This window comes from Propithecus coquereli, unplaced genomic scaffold, assembly GCF_000956105.1.
Source record: "Propithecus coquereli isolate 6110/MARCELLA unplaced genomic scaffold, Pcoq_1.0 Scaffold83, whole genome shotgun sequence".
NCBI classification, from domain to species: Eukaryota; Metazoa; Chordata; class Mammalia; order Primates; family Indriidae; genus Propithecus; species Propithecus coquereli.
In genome coordinates this window covers 6,833,642-6,844,417 of record NW_012154507.1, presented here as the reverse complement: position 1 = coordinate 6,844,417, position 10,776 = coordinate 6,833,642, and the positions used below count along the sequence as shown (strand labels likewise).

The following is a 10,776-nucleotide window of genomic DNA, read 5'->3' as shown; positions in this document are numbered from 1 at the left end:
TAGCCCAGGCAACACAGTGAGACTCTGTCTCAAAAAAAAAAAACAAAAACAAAAAACCATTTTCCTTAAGCATAAGGTAATCCTTTAATCTTTTTTGTTTGTTTCTATTTAAGGTCCAGGTACAGGTGTCACTCAGTATCCATGGAGGATTGGTTCCAGGACTCTCTGCAAATACCAAAATCCATGGATGTTTAAGTTCCTGATATAAATGGTGTTGTATTTTCGTATAACCTAAGAACATCCTCCTGTGTACTTTAAATCATCTCTAGATTACTTATAATGCCTAATACAATGTAAATTCTGTATAGTTATTATATTTTTCAGAGAATAATTACAAGAAAAAAAGTCTGTACATGTTCAGTACAGACACTTTTTTTCCCCAAATATTTTCAATCCTTCATTGGTATAATTCACGGATGCAGAACTCACAGACATGGAGGGCTGACTGTACCTTTAAGAAGCAAGCTTGAAGAATTTGTTCTCTATGGGTACTTTTGGTTGAGGTGGGGTCTTGTTTCTATGTGTCCCATCATCTCCTGAAGCACAATGACCAACTGATGCTTTGAATTGACTCATGTGTGAGTTAAAAGGTGTAGTGCGCTGGCTGTTAGATTTGTCTGGTAAAATAAAAAATACTCCTGTTTTTTCCTAAAGTAGAATGTTATCTACCATATTGTTGTTACATTCATTGAAACTTAGAGGCATTTAAATTAAAGAAGAACATTTAAAATTTCTCACATGCCACCATTTTCCCACATGGTTTCAGGCAAATATTTTTCTCATTCTCTTGACACCACGCTCTCTGTACTAATGTTATTAACTTACCCACCCTGGCAACCCATCATTTCAGAGACAAGTCTGAAGCTTTGAGTTTTTAATCAAGAAAAGGATCATTTAGCCCTATTAAATAAATAAAACATGCACCTGTTTTGAGGAAGACTTGAGATTTTAACAGTAAAGCTGTGAACCTTCTATTCCAGAAGTGTGAATGTCACCAACAGCCGCATCAATAAACATTGAGTGGAATATGCAAAGCATGCTCTTAGTGTATAGAGTACTTATCCTTGCACGAGAAGTTAATGAAGGAAGAAATACAAGGCATTTAAAGAGATAAGCATATTTACTGGTGCAGTCCCACCCACAAAGGAGAACATTTACCATTGATGGTGCGTCACAATAAAAGTGATGCAATATGGTGTTCTGTAGGATATGAGGTGCAGTAGGTATAGTGGATTACTCCACCATCTTCAAAGTATGAGTTAGGTGCCTTTTGCAGGTAAGGAGTGTCACCCATATGTGGTTTAGGCAAACGGCCTTAAAGAAGTTCTGAGACTGCCCTTCACTGTCATTGCCAAAGTGAGTGGGGGTTTTCAAGGGTATGTCCCCTAACATAGGGGAACCCCAGTTGTGTGTGGTAGCTTCCTGGTGATTCCATGGGCCCCGGGCACTCAATCCCATACAGACTATCTGTGACTTGCTCCTACAGGGTGGGAAGCAGAGGGCCACACACTTTTCCAAATGAAACTCTGAAAGAATTCCTTATTAATTATGGGCTTGTAATCAATCATAATTGTGGCTAAGTGATTAGAGTTGGCCCCTACAGACTTCTGCGGAGGGTGGTTGAAGGTTTCAAGTTGTTCTACTGTGTCTACGTTTTCCAAATGTCTTCATTGTAATGGACTAACTGAACTCTTTGCCATTAGTTTTATTGGGATTGAGCAGGTTATTGGCTTGAATTTGTTGGTTTTTTTTTTCTAGTAATGGCTATAACTAGTCAAGTCATATCCAATTATTTTTAAATTCCTTCCTCCCTTCCTTCTTTCCTTCCTTCCTCCCTCCCTCCCTTCCTTTCATTTTCTCTCCCTCTCACTTGAATCAAAAAATTATTTGCCTGTTATGAAGCAATGGCAAAATAGCTGAAGTAATAAGCAGGTCACAAGCCAATAATATTCACAATGTAAATGTGTACTTTTAAGGATAAGGCCCTATAATTAATTTTTTGCAAACATAATGGGATCATAACAGGCAATACATGGGAAATAATAACAAAGATAATGATGAAAATAATAGTAATGATTCTAACAAAACCCAGTGGTACACTAGGACTCAAAATCAAGCATTCTAGATAATCATAATTGGCACATGAAGGCTCTCTGTAAATACGAAGGCTCTACAACACAGGAAGCTTCATCATTATCCCTCAGCAACCTTGCTGAGTCATTTTGTCGGTATGTGAAATTTACCAACCGCATATAGAAATTAAAGATTAGATTTTTCTTCTAGAATCATTTGGAATAACTATCACATCTTTTTCTTTCAGAGGACCTTAGAATTGAAAGGTAACCAAGAAGATATATATCACCTTGTCCTATTCAATGTATAAATGCTTTCTAAAATATTAGAGAAAGAGCACCTTTAAGGTGATTTCAGAATTACTTCAAATTCTGAATGTTACATAGGCAAAAATAATTTTCAGATATTTCTTTGGCTTACCAAAAGAAAATGAAAATTTTCTGAAGAAAAGCATAGATCTCACTAATGACAGATTTTAAGTTAAGTGTCACAAATTCCCTGTGATGATCACAGATAGTGAGGAAATTTTAGGGCTTTATGCAGGTAGGGAAGACCTCGGAAGGATGTTAACACATCATAGAGATAAGGACAAAAAACCCTGGGGATCTAGTTTACTCTGCCGATTGTTGGAACGTCGCACAAGTAGTTCCAGATATGAGTTAGTAATATTTCTTGGAAGCTTAAAAACACTTTCCCTCCAGTAGCTTGCTGACATTTTTGGCTCCCAGCATTTTTTCAAACCACAGAATAGTATTACCTATAATTTACATTTCAAACAGTTTTCCTAAAATATGACCACATCTGCATGTGTCTCCAAGCCTTTTTGCTTTCTTAGCTTTTAAAAGTAGCTCACCCAACTTTGTGAACTATTTCACAGAATGTTCAATTATAAACGGAGGCCACTAAAGAATCTCTCAGATTCAGAGATAATAACACCAGTGTGTGGGCTAATCCTACACCATGAGCTACGGTATTACGGAATACAATCCCCTGGAAACACTTTTTCGGTGTGTGGAATGGAACTGTATTTCCCATTATTCTCTCTCAATGATAACAACAATAATAATAGCTAATATAGATTGAGGACTGTGCCGAGCACTTCACAGTGTCCTGTAAGGTACCACTCTGGCCTTATTTTACACACGGATGAAATCAACTGAGCCACAGACTTGCCCAAGGTGGGAGACTTAGTAAGTGACAAAGTGTGTCCTCTTACCCTGGTCTCTATAACACAGAATCTGGGCTCTTCACCACTCAGCTCCATCTTGCCTCAGAAGCAGAGCTATCACATCTGTTCAAGCAATCAATGCTTTCAGAGAGGGACATGAGCAGATTACAAAGACTGCGTAAATATACACTTGCTTTCCAGCATCCCTGGCCTTTTGGACTGCTCGAGGAGAGAAGTTGCCAGGAAAACGCACACACAACTCCGCTCTTTGTCAGCAAAAAGCAGGCCCCAGAGAACTCGGCCAAAGGGAAGCGGAAGAACATAAGATTACCCCTGCGGGACAGTGAATGATGGCTTAGCCAACAAAGACAGAAAGAAGTACTGTGCTTGGCAAGTGATGTCTATAAAAGGCCAGTCTTTTCTCATAAATCTGAGTAGCAACGAAAGTGACAAGAAAGGGAAAAGGCAGGGGGAGAGAAGGGGGAGGGAGCCATGGAGGCCCGTATCAGTGGTCATGGCGGCAGCAGCATTGGTGGCTGTTTTTAGAAGCAGTGACGGACACAATCAGCTCAAAACAGCAGAGAAACAAATCGCTCAGGACAGAAGACAGAACAGCTTTGCTGCTGTGAGGGACAACCAGCCACTTGTCTCTGGTTTCTGCAGTCCTGGGGCAGGGAACACCAGCCTGGGCAGGGTGCAGTGAGGACAGGCAGCTGCCTCTGCTCAGCAGTCCCCAGCGCATCCACGTGCCCTGGCAGGACAGCCCAGCCAGCGCAGGTGGATGGGAAAAGGACAAAGTCACGGGTTGTGGTGTCTGGTGGTGCCTTAAGGCCACTCCTGTGCAATCTACATCTGTACCCACAGCATAGTCCCTAACTGATTTTCACAATCCTGTCCTGCAAAGGTAGCACTAAGCAGGAGGGCATGGGAGCCTCTCGTGCTTTCTGCCGCCTTTGATAGGGATAAATGATGCATTCTTATTCTTTGATTCCCTCTTCCCTCCGGATTGCTGCCCTCATTGCTGTCTCTCCATATGGAAAACCTGGAGTTGCAACAATAGTCACCTACCACAAGCTATCCACCATGCTTTGTTTTAAAACTGTGAGGACAGTATTTCCAATTTTTTTTTTAAAGACAGGGTCTTGCTATGCTGCTCAGGCTGGAGTGCAGTGGTGCAGGTGATCATCGCTCACTGCAACCTTGAACTCCTGGCCTCAAGCGATCCTCCCTCCTCAGCCTCCCAAAGTGCTGGGATTACAGGCATGCGCCATCACACCGGGCCCATTTGTAATGTTTTGAAAAAGAGATTTCCATTAAGAAAAGGTTACAATTTTATGTCTAAGTCCTTAAACAGTTGCTCCACTATTTAGCAGGGAAGGTCCTAGCTGTCCAGTTCATTTCCCAAAGACATCTGCAGTTTTATTTTACACAGCTCTATGTGATTCCAGTGATATTTTGAGGACTGTTATAACAATAAAAGTTCTGGGTTTCTGAAGGGTGCTGAAATTGAAGGACTACAGTGACAATCTTTTAGTCATGTTAGAGCAGGTGATGGAAACAAAATATCCATTGTTCCTCAGGCCTAAGTGGATGGAGCAAGACCACAGTGTACACTGCTGATCACTGTCTTCTCCCCTGACAGCTTAGCTGATTTTTGCACGCAAGAATGTAAGCAAAGAGGCCAGTAACACACCTCCTGCAGTTTGGGCTATTCAGATGCCAGCTCTTTTATGAGGTGCTCTGTGACCCTTTCAGTTGCAAGTAATTTTGCTCTCCTAACAACTTCTATGGCATTGGCCACCTTTCTCCTGGAAGCTCACTCTCTACCCATGTTGGAGTCATTTGTGGGCATGGCTTGTCTCTTCCACTGAAGTGAAAGCCCCATAAGGGCAGGATTCCTCCTGAGTCACCCCCATGTCCCACCCTCTCCCGGATCCCTGCCCAGCACTCTGAGCCTACGGCCAGACATCATTCTCCCTCCACCCCAATCCCAGGCCAACACTGCACACCCACCCACCACCCACTGGCAGCCACCCTGAGGCTTCCTGATTGGCCCTCGGCGGATTGCCCCCTGCTGGATTCCCTTCTGCCTCGCTGGTCTCATCCACCCACCCTGCTCTCACATCTCGCGGCCCTGCTCCAGAGGGGCAATGGACGGGATATCAGATGTCTCCAGGAGGACCAGCCCCGCCAAGAGGGTCCCATACCTGTAGCCAATTGATCCTACCTTGTGGTGACAAAAGCCCATACAGCTGTCCAATTGTAAAGTTCACTTCAGAAGTTACTACAAATCTTGTTTTTTGCTATTTCCCAATTCAAAAATGCACTTTTGCCTCTGTATGGCCACTCTATCTAAACTTTCAATCCCCATCCCCCGTACTCACCATCCCCTTTTCCTGCCTTTTTAATTGTATTTTTCTTGGCACTTTTTACTAACATACTGCACATTTTATTCGTTATTGTGGTTAGAACATCCCCTCCAAAATGCACTTTGGAATTTAATTGCTACTGAAACGGTATTAAGAGGAGTATGTAAGAGGTGATCTGGCCATGAGGACTCTGCCCTCACAGGATTAATGCTGTATGTTGGAGTGGGTTAGTCATTGTGGGGGTGGGATCCTGACAAAATGATGAAGTTCAGCCCCCGTCCCCTCTGTTTCCCATGCTCACTTGCCCTTCTGCCCTCCACCACAGGATGACACAGCACGAAGGCCCTCACCAGATGCCAGTGCCATGTTCCTGGATTTCATAGCCTCCAGAATCGTGAGCCAGTAAACTTCTATTGTTTATAATTACCCAGTCTGCAGTATTGTGTTATAGCAACATAAAATGAATTAAGCCACTTATGTTGCTTGCTGTTTATCCCTCCTGGTAGAATACAAGCCCATGAAGGCAGGGATTTTTATTTATTTATTATTCTTGCACCCACAGCAGTATCTGGTCCAGAGGAGTCACGCAACGAACACTGGTTAGGTAAATGAAGGAGTAAGTAGTGAATGAAGGGATGTGACAGCTCCCTTCTGGCTGGGCCACTGGCTACTCATGCCTGTGCGCGTCCTCCCCTCCTGCCCAGAGGAGGGAAGTCTCCCAGTCTGCCTGTCAGGGCCCCTGGAGCCAGGCTCCTTGGCTTTCTGCTCTCCCCACCACGCAGCACTCACCTTCAGCTTGTGCTCATGTTCCTTGTTGACACGGGCTAGCAGCTGGGCTTTCCTTCTGTTTAGGGCATCGATGAGGGCGTCACACTGGGCCACCAGGCAGGCTTCGAACTCCACACTGTTCTCCTGTGTGATAGAGCACATTTCTCAGCTGTGAGGTGCTGGGTGTCTTGGGTTGCCAGAGAGAACAGAGCTCCCTCATGCATGTGTGGGGTAGAAATCCCTGCTGAAGGGAATGAAAAGGAACTCTGTCCACAATATGTACATTTGGTATTTTTTTAAATAACTGGATAAACTTTATTCTACAGTGATAGTGTTTTGTTTTAAATTTAGATTGAAAAGGATATTTATCACTTAAGTTTATTTTTATCAAAAGAGAATCAGCTCCACAATTTAAATTATATTAAGTGAAATAAAGCTTTAGTGTGTAGAGTTGGACACGAATCCTTTCGAGGTACATGTATGTAGGGTGAAAGATGACCTTCAGAAAGGCAGCCAGGAGGCAGTGGGGTACTGTCGAGGCACCAGAGACAGGAATCAGTAAATCCAAGGGAAAAAAGAAGAAAGAGGATGGCAATGGTCTTCAATATTAAACAATAATCCAATGATAACAGAAGTTTCTAAGATATAGGAATAATGGGCAAAAGTACTTGCCCCTTTCACTAAGGAAAGCCAATAGTGAACTGCAGTAGGCAGTTAAGAACCATCAATGCTTCTAATAGTCATCAACCTGCTGTAAAAATCGGACGTGAACCAACAGCTTGTGGGGCAAAGGCAACTACATACTAAATGAATTATAGCTTCTCCATGATGTTTAAATTAAATGCTGGCTATAACATTTTTATGTGATTTAAATCTATACATGCCATAGATATTTCTTTTAAGAAATTCTCTCACTGCATTATAAACATTTATTAAAGATAATCTTTTCAATGAGGTACATATATAATTTTGATTCTTAAACCATAATCTGAAAAAAATGTAATTTATAGCATATGAAAGCTAAATACTCACATATGCATTAACAGCACTTAAAAAACAGCACCCTATTGAGGAAACTATAAAATTTGGGGGCTGGCAAGGAAGGAACAACTTAGCCTATCAAATTTTAATTTATTCCCAAAGTCATAAAGAACTGTATCTCTTTATATAATACTCAACTGATAGGTAGTTGGTAACCGTTCTCAAATTGAAGGTCTTCGTATAAGGTACACATTAGTTATTGCTTGAGCAATGGCTTCTACACATGTAAATTTAAGTGTGTGTGGGGGGGAACCGTGTCCTTACAGGCTCTGTCACTGATTTCGAGCAGAAAGAAAGCTTTGCTCTGATGAAGTGGCCAGGGCAGAGGCAAGCCTGGGGCTGCACATTTTATGCCAGCAAAACCAAAGAAAGGACTGATTGATAAATTCTTGCTTGGGAAAACAGAAGGAAGTACACAAAACGGTTAGGTTGTCAGGGAATCAAAAGTTTTAACATAGGCATGCATGCCAAAAAAAAGAAAAAAAGGCAAAGAAGTCACTATGTAATGCTTTGAAAGGCTGGCTTACATTTAAAAATCCATTTTTGCTTTGACATGGGTTAAATATTAACTTAGAAAGCCAATTTATTGTAGGCCAGAGCTAAGGTTATTTCTGTGAGGCAAACCTCAAAACATAAGAATGCCAAACAGTGCAGAGGGTCATTACTTTAGCATCTCATGCAGTTTATGTCTTTTCCCTTTCAGCTACAGTGGAGAATTCATGAGCTCTCAAATGTAGGTTGAACTGCTGGTCATTGTGTCCAGATGAAGCAATGTGAACTTATAATCCCTAGGGGATCATGGTTGAGAAATATTACGTATGTAAGTGGAGGAGAAGCATTATTATGGATCAAGAAGGAAGAAGGGAAGGACAAAAGGAAAGGAAGGAAGAAAAGAAGGAAGGAAAGAAAGAAAAGAAGGAAGAAAGAAAAAAAAGAGAAAATGTGACTTGTTACCATTAAATAAGATATACTTGTCAGAAGGTGCTTTGGGAACCTATAGGGTTTAAAAAACTTTGTAATAATGACCCTGAATTCACAAAGAAATAGGCCTCTTTCTGAATATTCAGTAGTAGAGAATTAGGATCTCCACTTGGAAAACCAGGCTGTGTTTCCGGCTTGTTGGCAAAAGGTAACCACTCGAGAAGAGATATGTTTGAAGTTGATCTGTATGTATGTTTGTATGTATAGAAGAGATACAGCATAAAAAAATAAATAGGAATTTTTCCACAACACATAAAATTCAAGAGAAGAAACAAACTCCCCCACTACATAGTTACACATTAACCCACGGGGTTTCCTGCGTGTCCCAGCTGATGCCAATACCTGAATCTGCTGGACCATGTTGCGAAGCTGTACCAGAAACTCCTTGGCTTCTTTGGCCCTGTCTGACAGTCCGTTCAGCGCCTGGGAGAGCTGGCTCTGCAAAGACAAAGGCAGAAACCATGGAGCTGTAATCACAAAGCCACACAGGGTTGTTTTCATCAAAACCCAAAGTCAGAGTGTCATAAGCCTCCTCAGATTCCTCTTGTCTGAGGTTGGGCCGTTTAGCTGACATTTGTACATGTGGATTCTGGTAACAGTGGTGCCCAAACTCCTTGGGCTCCGGAGTAGTTTCTCCTGTGAAGTGGTGAAAACTTCTAGCCAGGCAGCCAAAGGCCCTCACCAGCTGATATCTACCTAGAATTTCCTCATTTCATTAATTAATTGATAATTTATTTAATACCTATTATTTACTAAGGACTAACAAAACAGAACAAGTCAGATAATCTGATTATTGTCAACTTTACTTAGCCCAAAAGGCTACTGGTCTGGGATTGGAGCTGAAAGAATGAAGAGCGTGAGAACAGGATGAAGGAAGGAAGGAAGGATTAGGTTCCACTGCCCAGCTTCTCCCGAGTGCAGCCCTGCTGCCCAACTCCTCTCCACGCTAGCCTCCTACACCAAGGTTTACTCTCTCTCCGGCCTCCACACCACCCCTTCCATATGCGGGTGCGATTCTGCTGGGGAGACAGGTGTCTAGCTAGGCACTGCTGTCCCAACCTCCCTGCCTGCTGGGGAGGCCATGGCACGCACTGCTGATCTATGAGATCTAAGTGGAAACGTGCTGGGGATGAGAGGGGTCTGAGGAAGCTTTGGCTTTTCTGCTGATGTGGGACTGGTGGTGGCTGGTGCAGCCTTTCCCCTTTGGCCCCCTGACTTTATGATGGATGGGATGTCTTCTGACTCACATGAGAAGGCCCTCAGGATATGGGCGGAGAGGTGGGAAGAGAGGGAACCTGGGTTCTGATGGCATCTTTGAGCAGCTGAGCCAGCACCTACCACCAGGCTTCTTGTTAGTACCTGTTCTGGAATTTTCCATGGCTTGCAGTCATTATCATTATACTTGATACAAAACTCCTTCTCCTAGCAGCCCGGACTTACCATTCCATCCCTCACAGAGACAGACTCCCTTTTCTGCACCACCTTCTTTGGAAACTAAAGCCCATTCTCCTCCCTGCCAACACAATGCTTCATCTACTCTTTCCTTTTAGTAAAAGGAAGGAATCCTAAAATTATATCTCTTGGTCTTGGGAATGTTTTTCTTTTATATTTGCTTTATTAAATACAAAGTTGAGCACTGACTCTCTTTAAAAATGCTTGGTGGAAACAATGTGGGATAACAGAAAGAACATAGGCTTTGAAAGAGTTCAAATTCTGGCTCTGTCCCTTGCTAAGTGTGACCTTGAGAAAGTTACCTCTGCCTGAATTACTCCAGTGGAAAAAATGGGAAGAATAACAATGCTTGGTAGTTAGATTATTGTGAGAGTTGACTGCACGAACCCATGTGAAAGATCCTGCTAGCAAATGGTAGTGGTTAAGGGAATTATTCTGAATTCATAAATGCTGCCATTACTGGCTGTTCAACCCTTTGTAATAAATAGTTTTACTTCATCCATAAAATAAGAAGAATAATACTATTCTTGGGTGTTATGGGCATTGCACGAGATACACCTAAAGCCCAGAACCCGGCTGGTGCATGATGCATGCTTAATAAATGTTGGCTGTCATTGACTCATTCTCTCTCTTCATTCCCGCTCACAAACACCTGCTGACTGCAGGGATTCGCAGGACAGATTCCTGGAGCAGGATCTGTTGGAGAATATCCTTGATCACTTGTATGTTGCTCTATGTACTCAGACTCCAGGGGGCTGCACCAACACAACTGTGTAAGAAAAAGCACAAAGTGAGTCTACAGTTGCAAAAGGCCTACTCAACTCTTTATGACTAAGTTCTAGCTGCAACATTAATGGGGGTAAAAGTTTCTGCTCAAGAACTATTTCTAGGAGCCCAGTGGATAAAGGTGGGGGCGGGGGTGGA

At 42.5% G+C, this 10,776-nt stretch overlaps 1 protein-coding gene across 2 annotated transcripts in view; it reads right to left on the bottom strand.

The window, feature by feature from the left end:
- The window catches only part of TRIM9 (tripartite motif containing 9), a 115,378-nt gene that overhangs the window by 42,970 nt on the left and 61,632 nt on the right, over positions 1-10,776 (bottom strand). For both annotated transcript variants that reach the window (XM_012663832.1, XM_012663833.1), the window contains exons 2-3: positions 8,743-8,838; positions 6,400-6,522 (exon numbers count right to left, since the gene is read on the bottom strand). In XM_012663832.1, coding sequence (XP_012519286.1) covers positions 6,400-6,522; positions 8,743-8,838 — 219 coding nt within the window. The remainder of the gene's footprint in view (positions 1-6,399; positions 6,523-8,742; positions 8,839-10,776) is intronic.